At 40.1% G+C, this 18,488-nt stretch overlaps 1 protein-coding gene across 1 annotated transcript in view; it reads left to right on the forward strand.

Moving 5' to 3' along the window:
• LOC118428152 (probable ubiquitin carboxyl-terminal hydrolase FAF-X) overlaps window positions 1-18,488 on the forward strand; it is a 52,858-nt gene that overhangs the window by 23,098 nt on the left and 11,272 nt on the right. Inside the window, exons 24-45 of the mRNA XM_035838144.1 lie at window positions 94-224; window positions 767-921; window positions 1,472-1,712; window positions 3,014-3,139; window positions 3,784-3,968; window positions 4,309-4,417; window positions 4,705-4,760; window positions 4,967-5,057; window positions 6,893-7,042; window positions 7,951-8,158; window positions 8,521-8,642; window positions 9,082-9,186; window positions 10,497-10,678; window positions 11,389-11,562; window positions 11,963-12,104; window positions 12,635-12,720; window positions 12,924-13,015; window positions 13,513-13,651; window positions 14,070-14,210; window positions 14,919-15,031; window positions 16,880-17,058; window positions 18,090-18,181. Coding sequence (XP_035694037.1) covers window positions 94-224; window positions 767-921; window positions 1,472-1,712; window positions 3,014-3,139; window positions 3,784-3,968; window positions 4,309-4,417; window positions 4,705-4,760; window positions 4,967-5,057; window positions 6,893-7,042; window positions 7,951-8,158; window positions 8,521-8,642; window positions 9,082-9,186; window positions 10,497-10,678; window positions 11,389-11,562; window positions 11,963-12,104; window positions 12,635-12,720; window positions 12,924-13,015; window positions 13,513-13,651; window positions 14,070-14,210; window positions 14,919-15,031; window positions 16,880-17,058; window positions 18,090-18,181 — 3,019 coding nt within the window. The remainder of the gene's footprint in view (window positions 1-93; window positions 225-766; window positions 922-1,471; window positions 1,713-3,013; window positions 3,140-3,783; window positions 3,969-4,308; window positions 4,418-4,704; window positions 4,761-4,966; window positions 5,058-6,892; window positions 7,043-7,950; window positions 8,159-8,520; window positions 8,643-9,081; window positions 9,187-10,496; window positions 10,679-11,388; window positions 11,563-11,962; window positions 12,105-12,634; window positions 12,721-12,923; window positions 13,016-13,512; window positions 13,652-14,069; window positions 14,211-14,918; window positions 15,032-16,879; window positions 17,059-18,089; window positions 18,182-18,488) is intronic.

Consider the following 18,488-nt stretch of genomic DNA (forward strand, 5'->3'; position numbering starts at 1 on the left):
TGGCCCAGGCACTTAGGCGTACTGTTTTGTAAGATAATTTTTTTTTATGGATGGTAAGAGTAATGCGTAAAATATTGTGTTGTTTGTCTGTAGATACCCACACAGTGGATAAGCTGCGTGCCCTGTGTCTGGACCACGCTAAGCTGGGAGAACAGAGTCTGTCCCCGTCCCTGGAGTCTCTTTTCTTCTCACAGTCCCCGGCACAAGTACTCTATCATCTAGAGGTACGTCCTGCATAGATCTTTTTTTATCCCATGTTGTGTTTCCAATTACTGTTCTTAAAAAATTAAAGCCAGTAGGTTTGGATATTTTATTCTCATGTAAGTCTGGTGTCAATTTCTTTACCTAGATGTCAGATAGAAAATATAATGCACTTTGCCAGTGGTCAACAAAAACTTCTAGGGCAGGCAAGGCAGTTTTTTTGCTAGGGTTAGTCGGTTCACTGGAAATTCAACATTTGTTTCCTAGGCCTAACCAGAGAGATCTGATATAAACCCATGCACTCAGTGGTTGATGGTTGACAACCACCAACAGTTCTTGTCAAATCCTGACCCCCAAATAACCTCATCAAAGACAAAGTAAGAGGAGGGGGAGTTGAGGTTCCCGGACTTGGGCGGGCAGGCCTCAAGTTTGGCGTGGATGGACTCAACGGTGAGAGCACTTAAAACCATGCCAGGCAGGATATTCCTCTGTGGGATTATGCGGGGGAAAAGACAACCATGTTGTTGTCATATGATGGCTAATACCTACTTCCTTTGGTTCCCAGGTTGTCTATGCATTGCTGATGCCAGCCAACCAGCCATTGGGAGAAGACGCCCTGGAGTTCCAGATTAACTTCCTGAAGAGCGGAGGCGTGTCCTGTGTGCTCAACATGCTGACCAAGAACAACTTTCTCCCAAATGCTGACATGGACACCAGAAGGTAAAAATACCATTTTTTTTGTATGTTTGTAACTTATTGCACAACTAATGAATATAGCTTGCCATGGCCTTGGTACTGAACCATCATCACAGACAGTGCAAGAAAAATCAGATGTCAAGAGTTTTAATTCTGGATGTTATTGTTCACTTGACTTGCCTGCTACAGAACATCCTTAGGATAGTGTGGAGGCGGCCAGCATTCATCCATCCATTCATTCATTCCTTCTATCTCTCCCCACCTCAGGTCAGCGTATCTCCAGGTTCTGAAGGTAGGGAAGCTGATGCTGACGACGGTTGGGTACGCCATGGTACAGTACAAGACATGGACATGCCAGCATTCATCCATTCATCCATCCATTTACTCATTTATTCTCTCCATCTCTCCCACCTCAGGTCAGCATACCTGCAGGTCCTGAAGGTAGGGAAGCTAATGCTGACGACTGTTGGGTACGCCATGGTGCAGCACGTTGCAGAGGCATGCCAGCATCCATCCATCCATTCATTCATTCATTCATCCATTCATTCTATCTCTCCATCTCCCTATATCTCAGGTCAGCGTATCTCCAGGTCCTGAAGGTAGGAAAGCTGATGCTGACGACGGTTGGGTACGCCATGGTGCAGCACGTTGCAGAGGCGTGCCAGCCGGACAGCCCCCACTCCGGCACGGTGTCTGCCAGCGCACATAACCATGCCATCGTGCTGCAGCAGGCCCTACACCACATCCCCAACCCCAACGCTGAGTGCATGCTGCGAAACGTGGCTCTGCGACTGGGGCAGCAGTGTGTCGAGGATGTGAGTCATTTGTTTATTACCTCCATGAAAAATGGGCGTATAGTTATTGGTATGTCTGTCTGTGTCTGTGTCTGTGTGTGTGTGTGTGTGTGTGTGTTTGTCTGTGTCTCTGCATATTTGTGGTCAGCATAACTCAAGAACCTCTGGATGTATTACAATGATATTTGGTGTGTGGGTAGGGGTTGGGAAGACAAAGGTCAAGGGCGATTTTTGGCCCCCTGGTATGTGACTCTGCTCCACATCCCCAACCCCAATGCTGAGTGCATGCTGAGGAACGTGGCCTTGCGACTGGGGCAGCAGTGTGTCGAGGATGTGAGTCCTTTGTTTGAACATTTATTTATTCATGAGAAGCTCAAATTGGCCTGTAGACCATTTTTCTTTGAGGTCATAAGGATGGTAAGAATCAGATGGAAACTGAGATACAGATTACATCGAGTCCTAATAAAGCCCTACACCACATCCCCAACCCCAACGCTGAGTGCATGCTCAGGAATGTGGCTCTACGGTTGGGGCAGCAGTGTGTCGAGGATGTGAGTCTTTTGTTAATTACCTCCAAGAAAAATGGACGTATAGTTATTGGTATGTCTGTCTGTGTGTGTGTCTGTGTTTCTGCATATTTGTGGTCAGCATAACTCAAGAACCTCTGGATGTATTACAATGATATTTGGTGTGTGGGTAGGGGTTGGGAAGACAAAGGTCAAGGGCGATTTTTGGCCCCCTGGTATGTGACCCTGCTCCACATCCCCAACCCCAATGCTGAGTGCATGCTGAGGAATGTGGCTTTACGTCTGGGGCAGCAGTGTGTCGAGGATGTGAGTCATTTGTTTATAAACCTGGGACTGCAAGTTTGTATGAATTATGATACAAGTTTACACTTTAAATTTGTGCACAAAAAAAAGCGCTTACCAAAGCTTTCGACTAGTCCACTGACCCTTTTCAAGTTGTAATGATCCAAAGCCTAAGTCACACATCTGGACTGGAAGTGTGACGTCAGCAATGGGTCAAAGGTGCTTGGAATTCGGTATCGACCCCGATATGTTTGGATGTACGAGGAAGGACAGTGATGAAACTGCTAATTTGAATAAAAAACAAGAAAACATATTGGTGCTGGAGTACATAATGGGATACCACAACTTAGCCCCTATAATTTATAGTTAATCACTAACTTTTGCGAACTAAACAAATGAAATCTACAGACTTCTTATCGCAAGATTTACAGGTGCGTTTTCACGACTTGATCCCACTCACATACATGCCTTGACAGCTGAAACTTAAGTTAAAATGTTTTGATTTTTTTCCAGGCCATGACAACCCTCCCCGACATGCCAGTCATCAAGGCTATCCAGAAGATCTCGTGGGCAGTCGCCAGCGGCAGCATGCATCTGGTGCATGGGTCCAATGAGGAGATACACAAGGCATTCGATAAGGTAAAGCTTTGTCTACAGAAGCTCAAATACTTTAATCTCCAAGCAGATCCTACGGTAGCCATAAAATAGTATCAAAAGCTGCCAGAGGAGTGAAGTCGGCTTAGGGATGTACACCTCTTGGCTGACCACACTCCTTGGCCAGGTTGGTACTATTTTATGCCATTGTAGAATCTGCTTGGAGATTACAAATACTTGCCTTTCTTTTTCTTTACCATTTTTTTCTTTCTTACATTTTCTTTACCTTTTCCTCTGTTTGTATCCCTGTGAATAGTATGTGGTGCCTCTTTTATTTGGTTTTGGTCGTTGTTTGGATGAAGGACTATGGCATATTATTTCAAGGGTTGAGCAACAAAAGCCATATACATGGTCTTGTGTTTTTTTTTTTTTAAACAAGAATGTCATTTATGGAAAATTAAGGTTTTTGAATGTTGTGGCCTTTTTTTGCCCCTTTTTTTCTTGTAGAACTAAGGGACTCAAACATTTTACCAAACTTTTTTACAATAACCAAACTTAGTTTTTATTACTTTTTCTTTTGTGTGAAAAAATGCTTGTGCCTTTAGCCAAGTCCTTCTTTCTCTACGTCTTTTCTTTCCTTGTTTTCCTTTTCTCCAACTCCTGAATAAACGGCGGCTGTGTGTGTTCAGTTTCGTGTGTATTCACAGCCAGGGCAGACCAAGCTACCTGACAGTGAAGACGTGCAGGTGTGTAAGGAGGCTCTGGAGGTCCTGACGGTGTCCTTGGCGCTGTGTCCGGTGGCTCTGGAGGCGCTGAGTAAGGACAAGGTGTGGCAGTGTGTCATCATCGACCTGCTGCTGCACTGTAAAAGCAGGTAAGATTTGGATTTAGTGTTCTTGTGTTTTTTTTTTCATGTGACAAATGGAAATATTTGCTTTGTAGTACTCAATAAATATGACTTTTACATACGCAGTATATATTAGACGTTGAAAGAAGTTATTTGATGTCCAAGGCAAAGGCAGCATTAAAAAGGTTGCTGACAAAACACTAAGACATTGCATAAAAGTGCTGTGGTTCACTGAAATACAACAAGGCATCAACATTGTGAGAGGGATTTCTGTTACACTTCTAGTCTTGTCTAAAAATTATCAGAATTGATTTGCAAATTTGAACAACTGAGTGAATCACTGTGTATGTTGTGTATCCATTTCCAGAGCGGTGCGAGTGTCTGCAGCTGAACAGTTCCTCCTCATGGCCACCAAGTGCTGCACCGGCCACAGGCCTCTGGTCTTCTTCATCACACTTCTGTTCACTGTCCTGTCGGTAAGTAGTTGTAGTAACATTTCTTAGCCCCAAGTATCAAAATTTAAAGTTTGTTTAAATCATTCCCATACCAAATGGTCTTTGCTTTGACTTGCCCTAAATGGATCAAACTCGCGACCTTTGGAATGCAAGGCGAATACTCAGTTGGCCATTGCACTGGTCACTTTCAAAGAACTGTTAGGAAAGATTCCACTTAGATTCTTGATTAGCATAAAGTTTTAGCCTCAGCAACAATGTTATCATATGCAAACAAATTGTAAACACTGTCTTCCTTTTGATTTAAACAGGGTACAGCCAAGGACCATGCTAGAAGTTCCACAGAATATTTTCAGTTACTTTGTAGGTAAGTATCTTCTACAGAGGTCAAATCTCATGAAACTCAAGCCTATGAGGTATCATTGATTAAAAGCTCATTTGATTTTCTTATTGTATGACATTGTGCAGGGTAACTTTTCTTTGGCTGGCTTCAATTTGAATAGGATTTAAACTATGTAATTGAAAACACTTGTGTTAGGCATTGTTAAATGTGCCAAATATTTTTCTCTCCAGGCTGCTAAACTATGCATGTGCCAGCAATGCCCCCCTCCCCACTGCTGAGGTTCTACTGAACAATGAAATCCAGTGGCTAAAGAGAGTCAGGGTAAGTTTAGTAATAGAAATCAATTAAGTGTATTTTGCAGCATTTTGAATGATAATTACCTCCATGAAATGTCATGGAATGGAGGTTATATTTTCTGTTATGTGTCTCTGTCTGTGTAGATGATTACTCAAGAACGGCTGGATGGATTGGTTTCATACTTGTTGTGTTGGTGGGGTGTGATGAAAGCTCGAATCGATGAGATCTTGGGAGCCGTATCTGTCGTTATAATCAATGTAATAATATCAGAAATCACCCCTATATTTGAGATATATTGGTACAGGCATCGTGCTGTATGTGTTTGTTAATGGGCTTAGCTGCAAGCAGATAGTGAGGTGACAGCTGTTTGTTTTGACAGCTGAACCCCCAGTAGTTTTATTTATGTCTGCTTAGGACTGTTTGAAATATTTGTAACAGTTGGCACAGTAGTTACCTCCATGAAATGTCATGGAGGTTATATTTTCTGTTATGTGTCTCTGTCTGTGTCCAAGATTACTCAAGAACGGCTGGATGGATTGGTTTCATACTTGTTGTGTTGGTGGGCTGTGATGAAAGCTCGAATCGATGTGATTTTGGGCGCCGTATCTGTCGTTATAATCGATGTAATAATATCAGAAATCCCCCCTATATCTGCGATATATTGGAACAGGCATCGTGCTTTAAGTGTTTGTTAATGGGCTTAGCTCAAAGCAGATAGTGAGGTGATTTGTATGACAGCTGTTTGGGGAACCCCGAGTTTTTTTAATATGATAATTAGTTTTATTTATGTCTGCTTAGGATATCATGGAGATGTGAAGCGTAAGTATAATTGTAAGAAGTTGAGGTACATTTAACAGTAATGCTTAACAGGTATGTATGTCTCACATACTGTACTGCTGATTTGAGTGACATGGTGATTAAAATGCCATTAGGTCCTCTCATCTTAGGTGGGTTGAGTGTCAGAAGTTTTATGGGCGATACAGATGTTCTGATTTCGTTACGATAAGGGACAGTTGTTAGTTGTCTCTTTCGTAGCCAATGGTACTTGTTTTTTAGCAGATGGGGTTGGCCCCAAGTATTCATCTTACAGTTGATGTAGGGCTATCAGAGGAAAGTGTGCATCTCATTTTTGTACCGTGTGAACAGCTGATGTTATGACATATTGGTGGAAAATCAAATCACCATCTGACTAAAGTTGGCCACATCCCTTCTTCTTTCTGAGTTTCCCAACTTCCTCCCACCACACCGCTCTGAGGCACATAGTCAAACCTCAATAATGCTGACAACCTTAGACAGTTTAAATGCCAAACATCAAAAGGAACACCACGCTACCATATGCCGTCGACCTTTTAAACGCACATTACACAATTAAGTGTCACATTTTAATAATTACTAATCAGATGGACATCCTCTGTGTCATTAAATAAATACACCACTACTTTCCCATAACATTTATAACCATTACTCTCAAATACAACCGACTATAAACATACATACCATCCACAAAAAAGCAATAAATATTTCATGGAGGTATGAGGTCCCCAAACTCTAGTTTCGTCAAGCAGTTGTCATTCAACCAATTCGAAAGCTAGTGTCCTTTAGGTATATGGAGGTTACATTGTGGTGCTTTGTACATTGTACTGGTACTGCAGGAATGTTCCCCTTTATTAGCATATCATTATGTTAAGACAATTTTTAACAAAGAAGAAAAGAAATATTCCCAATGTATACAATGAGCCCATATGTACTGTAGCTAGCATATGTAGACTTCTTGTCGTAAACAGTAGAATGTTTGCTTTTGAGTCAGCTAAACTGCAATGAAATCTAACCTTTATTCTTCCTTTTGACTATTTGAACAGGACATGGTGCAACAGTCTGGGTTAGAAAACGTGATCGACGAGGCCCTGCTAGAAGGCCACCTGGGAGTCACCTGTGAGCTACTTAGTTTCCAACCAGCCGAGAAAAAATACCACATAGGGTCCGAGAAGGGAGGGGCTAATCTCATCAAGGTAAGCGTTGCCATAGATTCTCATTCTAATCATTGGGATATTATATTCACCTGTCAATGAATGAATGACGACCTTTATTGTACATACATACCCACTGGGTTCAGTACAAGTTGCAACAAGCGATACATGAAATATGTACAATGGATCTATAACACTCAAAAATAGTATTCTACTACGAGAAATCGACTTCTCGTTTCTTTGTGATATTGAAAGTATAGAAACAGATATGCCTTAGTCAAATGTGTAGTGAGAAGCTTAGCATCTGCTCTGTGCAGATAAAACATATACTATCTCATTAAGATAGTAAGTATCTTTGATTTTCATTCCAAGAAATACAGTGTAGTTCTCTAATCATGATGTAATTCAGCATCAGAATGCTGGTGGTTAAGAGAAGCCATGACTTGAGAAGCCATCTATACAGTTTTTCCTGTACTTCAGCATGCCAGCTTTTTACCTCTGCTAATTCCTTTGTACAATCATTGTCTTGGAGTGCCCTAATGAAAAGCAGGAAGATAGTCATTTTAAAACAGTATTTTTTTTGGTGTGGGGGGGGGTAGATTCTGTTTCTTAATGGTTCTATAGTAAATGGTAGCTTTTCGGTTCCCTTTGCATGCCCATAAAAAATGTTTCCATCTTGTAAATCAGCATCAGAATATTGTTGGGTTGAAGAAGCCTTCATGTGATTGTGAGAAGTGGTCTATGCACTTTTTCCTGTACCTCAGCATGTTTCTCCACTTGTTCAGAAGGCATTAGATTTTGAGTAATGCCAATTCTAAGAATCAGTGTGTGTTCTAAATCAAATGTTTGTGATCAAAAGCAAGGACATGGTTGTAGAGTAGATAGAAACTTTTCAGCTCCCTGTGCATGCCCATCAAATGTTCCTATCTTAGGAAACCCATTTGTTTCAGGAGCTGGTGGAAGAGTTCCTGTTTCCGGCGTCCAAAATCGTGTTACAGGCCAGAAAAAGCGGGGAGTACCCCAGCGAACAGGCGCTGCCCGTCTGCTCGACGTCTAACACGACAAACGCGGCCTTTGACCTGCTGGTGACGCTGTGTACGGGGTGTGTTCCCAACCTGAAGCTGCTATCCGACATGCTCACAGACATGTACTACTCAGGTAAGGGTATTCTGGTACTTTTGTATGGTAAATTTTGCATTTCTTTGACTGTCTCTGTAGTCAGCTTTTTGTAGTAGCATGTGTGGCTCAGATGTTTGCAATCCTGCCCATAGAATAAGAGTTTGCATCCCATCAAATTTGCTTAAGTGTCTTGCATGCTAACAAAATGCTTTCTCTCTTGTCACAAAAGCAGCTTTTATTAGCTTTTCAGTTTGCTAAACTATACTTAATACTTCATAGTTTATTTAGTCCATTAGGTAACATGTAATAAAAAAAAAGTAGCTAATCGTCCTGGACATACTATTAGTTTAGCGTGTTTCCATTTCCTTTTTTATAACCATTTCGTCATGTTTTTTCTTCAGACCGAGATGCACCCCTGATCGAGTGGGAGTACCTGCCCCCGGTGGGACCCAGACCTGTGAAGGGGTTTGTGGGACTGAAGAACGCCGGAGCCACCTGCTACATGAACTCTGTCATCCAACAGGTGTGCAGCTGCTCCACCTAGTGATCTCATGTAGAAGTGCAGAGTAGTTAGAGTAGCTATGATAGTACACGTTGTGATATGCGTTTCAAACTTTGGAATGATACATACTGATATATGCATAGTAAAAGTGAGCTTGTCCTTTGGTCAGGATACAACCATTGTTAATTGCTTAGGTCACCAGGAAATAACCTTATAACCCTAGTCTTAAAGATTGCATCGTTGATGCTATTCATGGGTTTATTTGTAAAATTTGTATTCGTAATGATATTTGGTATGATAGGTGTTAGCAAACAAAGAAAAAGGTTGATTGCAGGTCCTCTAATGTCTTCAAATGGTACTGCAGCAAAACATCTGGCTTTTATAACTTCAAAAGTACTTGTAAATGTCTATATTATTTAAGCTGCAAAGTTTACAATGTATGTTTTTCCCCCATTTCCAGTTGTACATGATCAACTCAGTGCGATCTGGCATCCTGACAGCAGAGGGAGCTGCTAATGATAACATGGACGAAGAACTGTCTGGGGACGAAAAGCAGGACAGTGAGGTTGGTTGTGGGAATGGATAAAGGGATAGAGGGATGGATAAATGAGTAAATAAGTAAATAATGTACAAGGTGACTGCTTAAGTTTCAGGACGCTCTGGGGTTTTATTTCATTAACTTGCTGTAATCTTGGGCAGGTGTTGACTCAAATAAAAAGTATCAGTGCCTGCAGTATGCAGTAAAACTTCTTTGTTGTATTTTTAAAAGTCTCATGACAATTTGATAGTGATATACATAGTTTTTGTGTGCAAACTATATTTCTGACAGTTCAAACAATTAAGTATCTCTCACAAGTTTCATGTCTGTTTGCGTTAGTTGGTGTGTTACACTTTAGGGCAGTTATACCAGCTATATAGACACAGATACAGATGCACATTAGTCACTATTGCCCAGTGTTTTTGCATTTCTGATAAACAACACTGCCTCTGTGAACACCAAAATCAGTGTAAGACGACAACAACAATAACGATGTTCCTGTTTCTCATTCCACGAGGCGGCTGATTCTACGCGGAGCGCTGACGATCGTTCGCAGGGAGGACAGATAATCCAGGTTGAAACTCTGGGGTTTCCGTTTGATGGAGCTCTTTCCCACCTTCTGTTTGCTTTTGAATTTGTTTAGCATGTTTGTAAAATCTTCATACAAAGTTTCAACGTTCAGAAAAATTGATTCATGTATTCTTTTCTGTCCAGACACATCATATTTCGGTGTTGATAATATTTTTGTCACTTTGCACAATATTGATGTAAATTTGTTTCATGGTTGAAAAGATTTAAAGCCATTATGTTTGTTGTTTGAAACTTTTGAACTGCTTATAAAGGCAGGCAACATGTATGTGTGCTGTGGTGTGCAGAAAGGCAGTTATTGCCAGCTTTTGTTGCACAGTGTATGTGGTGTAATACATTTAAAAAAATTTTTATTGAACTTTGTAATTCAAAGTTCAAAACAACAAAGGTGGGAACGACTAATCAAACTTTGGGTCTGAAAAGTTGGGAACTTCCTTCATAAAAATGTAAAACCACAGATGTACTGTGGACATTTATTGGATTTAAAAACATCTCAACTCGCTGTTGCATCTTTCTCAGTCTGTACAACTAATTAATGATGATTTTAACTCATCTTTCTAACAAGAGTCCCCCACAATGCACCAATCTTAGTTCAGAAAATGCTTCAAATGCAATTTTTTGGGGAAGAAAAAAAGCATCAGTAACAAGTGAAAAGAGAAACAGGAATATCACCAGGCGCACTTACCACCCATTTTATTTCCTGAAAAATAGCTTTATCCTGCCTTGTTCTTGGTTGTTGTCCTTTGCAGAGTAACATCGACCCGGGAGAAGAGAGAGAAAGTTTCCACATGGATGACAAGCCTTCTGGGAAGCAGGAGGGGAGGAAGGAGTATGACATGGGGGTTTTACGTCAGATCCAGGCCATCTTCGGCCACCTAGCTGCTAGCAAGCTCCAGTATTATGTACCAAGGGGATTCTGGAAACAATTTAGGTAAGACTTGTTGTCAATATTTGTGGTCAAACGTTTTGTTTCCAAGTTTGGCTACTTTTCGAAATGCAAAGTTGAAGCACAGATTTAAGGAAGCTGACTGGAAAGTATAACTGAGAAACTAAAGCACAATTCTTCTAGGATGTGTTTTATACTTTTAAATGTTGTCAATGAAAAACAGACTTTCATCAAAGTTGTCATAAATAGTAGACTACAGAGGAGTTGATTTGTTAAAAGCTCCTTCCAACACCAGATGGTGCATCAGGCAGTGCCCATCTCCATTTCTGTAGCCTTGGGCCACAGCTTTCTGCAATTACTACAAGTACAACAGAAGGCCAGTACAATGGTAGTGGTGTGTATTAAACTACCAGACTCTTTCCCAAATGCTGATTGCAAGCAGAGAAAGCAAGCATCATGTACCATTTTTAAAGTCTTTTGTATGACTTGACCGAAGATGCAACTCATGACCCTTCCAACTGCAATGCGAACACTACCCACTCGGCCATTACACCAGAGGAGTTGATGTATACTGTAAATGCATTTAAGTTTGCGGGGATTTATTTTCGCAGTAGCGGGAAAATGGATTCTTCGGGGTGGTTTTAAGTTTGCGGTGAAGTGGTCACCATAAAACCACAGTGAACATTTCTGCATTTACACTGTGTTTTAAGTTGTATTTGATGTGAATTCTAAAGTTCATTTCTTTTTCTCACCAGATTATGGGGAGAACCAGTCAACCTTAGAGAACAACACGATGCTCTAGAGTTCTTCAACAGCCTAGTAGACAGTCTAGACGAGGCCTTGAAGACACTCGGGTACACACCTGTCCTGTCCAAGGTGCTGGGGGGATCCTTTGCCGACCAGAAGATCTGCAAAGACTGTCCTCACAGGTATGTGTTATTAGGAATGATTCAAATGCAACTGTAAAGGTTACCCAAGGTACAGCCAAAACTGTTTGAAAGATCATTGGTCCCTGGTCTATGTGGACAGGTGAACAGGTGGATAGGATTCTTATTGCTTGTGTCAATGGGAGAAATTATCAAGGGACACATACATACCAGTGTTTTGGGCTAGATATGTCTCTAAGATAATGATTGTGATTGTGATTTACTGAATTTAGCTCTTGAAAATTAGGAAAACTTGTAAATACTCTTTGCTTTGAGGTCGGAAAAGATGTATATCGACTAATATTAAGTATAGGCGTGTGATTCCTAAATGCCAAGTATATATGCCATTAGTTGTTTTGCAGTGTGTACAGAACAAACAGTCTTGCCATATTCTGTCCAACAGATACTCGAGAGAAGAGTCGTTCACGACCCTGAATGTTGACATCAGGAACCACAGTAACCTGCTGGACTCTCTGGAACAGTATGTGAAGGGAGACCTGCTGGAGGGGGCTAATGCCTACCACTGTGAGAAATGTAACAAGAAGGTAAGAATGTTGGTGGATGAACTGTAATTGCATTTAAGTTTGAAGGGATTTCCCTCGTGGTAGTTAGAAAATAGAGTGTTCTTGGTGGTTTCAAATTTGCGGTAGCACCTTAGACAACAGTCTCATACTATAATGGAGAAATGTTCTTGGTAGTTTTAAGCGAACATAAAACCACCGCAAACATTTCTGCATTTACAGTACTCTGTTCTCTTCAGGTTACACCAATGCATTTCCTGTGTTCTATGTCATTTTGGTGTTAAGATATAGCAAGATATCAAGATGAATACACAAGGCTGGGAGGACAATCGTATTGAATTTGATTCAATTCCTTTTCGGAAACTTTATATAAGGGCACTGACTCTCCTCTTAGACCCTTTTTCCTTGCTGATACTCTTTTGTACTGTTGTTTTAGATGTTTGTATGCTTAATAGCTATACAGACTTGTTAGAATGATAAATTGAAGACTGTTTCTGTGCTCGTTTGGAGAATCGTAATTGAACTTTGAATTGAATTTTGTTTTGATTCCCCAGGTTGACACTGTGAAAAGAATGTGTATAAAGAAACTACCCCAAGTTTTAGCCATTCAGCTGAAGAGGTTTGATTATGACTGGGAAAGGTACGTAAGAGCCATACTTCATACCATTATTGTAATTAAAGTGTTCATATATTAATCAAAATGTTTTGGTCTCTTTTATCTACTTGGGCTTAGTTGAAGATTCAAAATATGTATTACTTATTATTTGGTCTCTTTTATTTACATGTACTTAGTTGAAGATTCAAAATATGTAATTTAATAAACCCTTTTTGTTCCTTCTACAGGGAATGTGCAATCAAGTTCAATGATTACTTTGAATTTCCTCGTGAGTTTGACATGGAACCCTACACAGTTAAAGGACTAGCCAAAATTGAAGGTAAGTTGTCAAAGAGACCTTTCTCATGTTTTTCTGCATAACTGTACATTTGGAATTCTGAAGGATTTGAAACATTTGTGTACAGTGAAGTCAACTTCTGTAAGTCATTTCCTCCGTTCTTTTTTATTTGTGATCAAGGCTGTCTTCTGCTTTTTTTCCATTCCTCTTTTCAACCTCCTTCTTTTCACTCATTTTTTTGGAGCCCATGTTGTTGATCTTCCTGGTTAAATATGTCGGTTTAAACTTTACAAAGTATGTATTTAAACAGTTACATGTCTTTTTTGGGATGGATGGATTAAATTATTTTCTGTCCCAACAAGCAAATTTCCATCCCAGGACAGAAGGACGGGTCCTTGGGTCATCCCTGTTTGTGATCTACCCTATTTTATGTTTCTATGCAGGGAGGAATAAAAGCCTAACATTAAGCTTAGGCTGTAACTACTGAATTGCTAATGTAGAGACTTGTAAATGTTAAGTTTTGTCTCTTTGTATTTCAGGGGAAGAAATCCATGGAGACGATGAGAGCCCAGACAATGAGGATGCCGAGCCACCCAGTACCAAATACAGACTGACTGGCATCCTGGTACACAGTGGACAGGCTAGTGGGGGGCACTACTACTCCTACATCATACAGAGGTACTACAGGAGTTGTTAGGTAGTCATTTGGAACCATAGAAAACAGGAGGATAGGTCTACGAAGGACAGAAATTTAAGTGGCACATCTGGTAGTATTGCACAGTATGATTGTAAAGTTTAGAATGTGTGTCTAGGCAAGAACATCAAATGTTTTAAGAAATTAGAGGCATGGCCTTTTTTCCATGACATCCTGATTCCTGGCTTTTTTGCAATGTGAAAAATTTTAATGATGAATTTTTTTTTAATGTTTGATTACTTTGTTGTGAAACTTGCCTGGATTTCTGAAGATCTGACCATGAGATGTGTATTCATGACAGCAGATCTAAGATTACTAGAAGTGATGACTATGCCCTAAAACGTCTAAGAAAGCCACAGATATGACCTCTTCTCTTACATATTTTTATGCTCCCAACAGCAGGTCCCCTGAAGGCCAGCTGCGCTGGTACAAGTTTGACGATGGGGAGGTGACAGAGTGTAAGATGGACGATGATGAGGAGATCAAGAACCAGTGCTTCGGGGGAGAGTACATGGGGGAGGTGTTCGACCACATGTTAAAAAGGTGCTGTATAGTTTGAACTGGTTTATTGTTTTATTAACTCCTGTAGTTGATGTATGAAACTGCAACAGCTACTTTTCCAGGAGTAACAAAATTACACAGAAAACATATACACAACATATAACAATATCCCACAATTACAAGTACTAACTGACAATCATCATACAAAAAATATCATAAAATGCATATGCCTTATTGAGTACCTCCTGTGCCACTGGTCTCTACTATACTTTTGATTAGCTAGTAGGCACAAACAACAAAAAACAGCAAAAGCAATGGTTCAAGTTGAAGGATTGTCAATGCCACCACTGAGTGAAAACAAGAAGGGCAAAGCAACTGAAGTACAAAATAGCAACATCATTGAGGTGCAAATAGTGTGCTCTCAAAAAAAAAAGGATATATGAGAAACTTAGAGTATTGTTACCAACAATTAACAACATTTAGTTGTGGGAGAATCTAAGGTCTAACTTGGGTAAGGCCTGTTCTTGAAACCAATGGAATAACTGCTTAGCATGAAAAGTTGAATAATTGAAATGATAGGATAAATGCTTGACTTTTGTCATATTGTATAATTATAAGTTACTTGCATATTCTATAATAAATGTTTACTAGAATAAGTAGAAATACATAAGAATTACTCTGAATAAGTCAATCTTTGTGTGTCTTGCGTATTCTGTTATCAAAGTTTATATTGACTATGGCCTTTTCCAGAATGTCCTACAGACGGCAGAAGAGGTGGTGGAACGCCTACATTCTGTTCTACGAGCGCTACGACGTAGGAGACATCGAACACGTGTCAAAAAGTATAGAAGAATTGTCACTAGGTGAGGAACCAAATATACTAAAAGTTCTGACTCATGTTTTGATATACTAGGACAAAAGGTAGATACCATGTACATGCATGTATGAAACAGGTGTCAAAAAATGTATAACAGTTGTCACTAGGTAAGGAACAAAGCATGGTAAAAGTTTTCTGACTTAGGCCATACCAATTTAATTTGTTGGTTCTCGGATTTTTTCATGAAAAATATGAAGCGACAGGGCGAAAAAAAAACAAAAAAAAAACTTCTCTGATGGCAAAGCCATTGCTGAATCTGGCCATGGGGGCTCTCGTATCATACTCACTGAGACACTAACGGTACAGCAAGTGCTACCGGTACATACATTGCTATTTTCGTATGTTATTTTCACGATAATTGATTTTATTGATTTCTTTCAGTTTACCGAATTGTACTAAAACATTAGAATTATGGTTATTGATAAAAGGTGACATTGTAATTATGAATTTTATATGTACCATCCTGGTTTGATTCAATTGGAAACAACAGTCTGAAAATGCAGTCTTCATTTTTGTCTTTTATTCATGGAGGTCAAAAACAAAGTGTCCATCTTACAGTAACTGAAACTTATCAACAAACCCCAAGGGGAACTCAAGATAATTTAATATTTGCTCTGCTTGACAAGAATTCCCAGTCTTACTGCAACTCTGTGCTACCTACTTTGTCAAAATTCTACTCTTTAAAAGTCAAAAACCCCTGTGAACTTACTACTAATTACTAGTACTTTGGGTGTATATGAACAAGCCCCAATTTGGCCAAGGGAACTCATATTTTTCTGTTGGCTAAATACTTCGAAATAATTTTTGGTTTGTCCATCAAATATCAAGGAAATTATATTTCATCAAACCCACCTGCACATCGTTTGGGCCCTCGATGCATATCTGTTAATTATGTGACAGAAGAAGAAGAAGACATGTTTTCATAAATAAATTTTGTCTGTTGGCCAAGAAGTTTCTTCTGACTTCTGTCCCCGGTTAAAAACTGTACACACCACAAAAAATGTGGCTTTCCTGGATCCACAGACATGGTATTTTCTTCTCCTGCTACTGCACTACCTTCTACTACACTTCTTCAAGCTCCAATTCTACTCTATTTGTACTCAAAATTATCCGACTCCGGTACTCCGTCCCCTTCTATTTTTCTGGTGGCGCCATTTTGATTTTAAGAATGATGCTTCTGATTGGCTAATCTCCGTCACATGATCACCTAGGTCACAACTTCAAAGAGAGACACCTATCGACTTATTGAAAAACTGCAGCCTTCAGATAGCCTGGGGAGAAAATTTTTTTTTTTTTTTTTTTTGGTTTTGCGATTTTTTGAAGCGGCGATTCCGAGAACCAACGAATTAAATTGGTGTGGCCTTAGATACATTAGATATACATATTATGTAGGTGCATGTAATTGAAGATACACATATTGCATATATAATTTCATATTAGGTGTACATAATTGATTTTGTATTGAAAGGTAGATTTGTTGTTAAGGAGTGCATGTATGTATTCACATTCATTTGAATGTTTGCATTGTTATTATAGGTCAAAAAAGTATAAAGTATGAGATTGAGTTGTGCAGAATGAAAAAGAAGAGGCAAAGTGTTGAAGCTTTTCAGTCATTTTTGTCTATTATTTTCTGACTTGTATTATAATGAAAGTTGGTCAGTAGCAGTAGTAGTGGTAGTAGACTGCTTTATTAAACAATAACATAACAGGCATAACATTCCTCCTGGCTGCCTGGAAGGCTGAATTGCAAGGACATAATAATAACGAATCATACAAACAGCAAACTTTGTAAACGACATGTTAAAACAATGGTGTACTCATCCCGTTGCTACAGAAAATAAGGGAGGTTTAGGAGTGGGCATGCCGCTGCCCATTGAGCGAGCGGTGAGGAAACAGAACGTCCAGTTCATGCACAACAAGATGCAGTACAGCCAGGAGTACTTCCAGTTCATGCGCAAACTCATCACCTGTAACGCTCACTACATGAGTCTGCAGCCAGGGCAGGACGAGCTGGTAAGATCCTTCTCTGTTTTTTTTACTTAATGGTCACCACATAACAAGACCTGAAGGCGACTCAAGGTTATGGGTTACATCACAACTGTAACAGCATCTCTTCGCCCTAGGTCAGGAACATCATGATTGAGACCAGCCCAATTGCTCACAATGACCCAATAGTTCTTAAATCTCAAATATGTAAAGCCCACCACAAATAGCTGACCCTGGCCTTCCAACTTTCCTAGACCATGGTTGGGAGTTACATGTAGTCATGAGCAAACTCATCACCTGTAACGCTCACTACATGAGTCTGCAGCCAGGGCAGGACAAACTGGTGAGATCCTGCTCTTAAATCCCAAATATAAAGAGCCCACCACACACAGCTGACCGCAGCCTCCTGACTTTATTAGACCATGGTTGGGAGTTACATGTAGTCATGCGCAAACTCATCACCAGGTGTAACGCTCATCTGCAGCCGGGGCAGGACGAGCTGGTAACACATTGCTCTCATATCTCAGACCATGGCCTCCCAACTTTATTGGACCATGGTTGGGAGTTATATGTAGTCCTGAGCAAACTCATCACCTGTAACGCTCACTTCATGAGTCTGCAGCCAGGCCAGGACGAGCTGGTTCGATATTGCCCTTAAATTCTAAATATGAAAGGCCCACCTTAGATAGCCAACCATGGCCTTCACACCTTTTCCAGAGCATGGAGGGGAGTTACATATAGTTTTGAGCATGGTCATCTGTGGTTGTACAGGTTGCCTGATAGTCTCTGACAGTCATCTGCATTCTGAAAAGAACATACAAAATTGTAGTCAGTCAGCAAAATGTAAAATTAAAACAATTTGTTCCAAACTTGTCTGACATTTGTGTTTTAAGAAAGGTTGGGAAATTTTACCCAGTGATCTATGATTCTATCTGGTATATGTTACCTTTATCATTCCTTCACATGTATCATTTATCTGTTATTATTATGCCTTTGCTTGCTGTTAGGTATGTGCTTATGAACAATAGGTTAATAAAAAACTATTGTTCCTTTCCCAGAGCCGAGAGGTCGAGGAACTGGCCATGTTGAGTATCCAGCTGGCCTCCAAGTTCCTCTTCACCACGGGGTTCCACACCAAGAAGACACTCAGGTAAAAATCACAGGAACACTCCCCAGACAGCTCAGAGAAAACCTTCCTTGGGATGTTGTTTGTTCTTCTTGCAATAAGTTACTGTTGCTTTGCAGTAGTTGGAGAAAATCTGCCATAGAACAACATAACATGTTAATGCATTAGAATTGTTTTTTTTTGGGGGGGGGGGGTCAAATAAAGGTTGAAAAACGTTGATGAAGGTTATATATATTAGACATCCAGGTAATAAGTCACTGACAAAAGGTAGTGGATTCTGCCTGAAATGTCTGTCAAGTGACCATTTCCAAAATCATATCCAGTTGCTTGA

The sequence above is a fragment of the Branchiostoma floridae genome, chromosome 12 (genome assembly GCF_000003815.2).
Source record: "Branchiostoma floridae strain S238N-H82 chromosome 12, Bfl_VNyyK, whole genome shotgun sequence".
NCBI lineage: Eukaryota > Metazoa > Chordata > Leptocardii > Amphioxiformes > Branchiostomatidae > Branchiostoma > Branchiostoma floridae.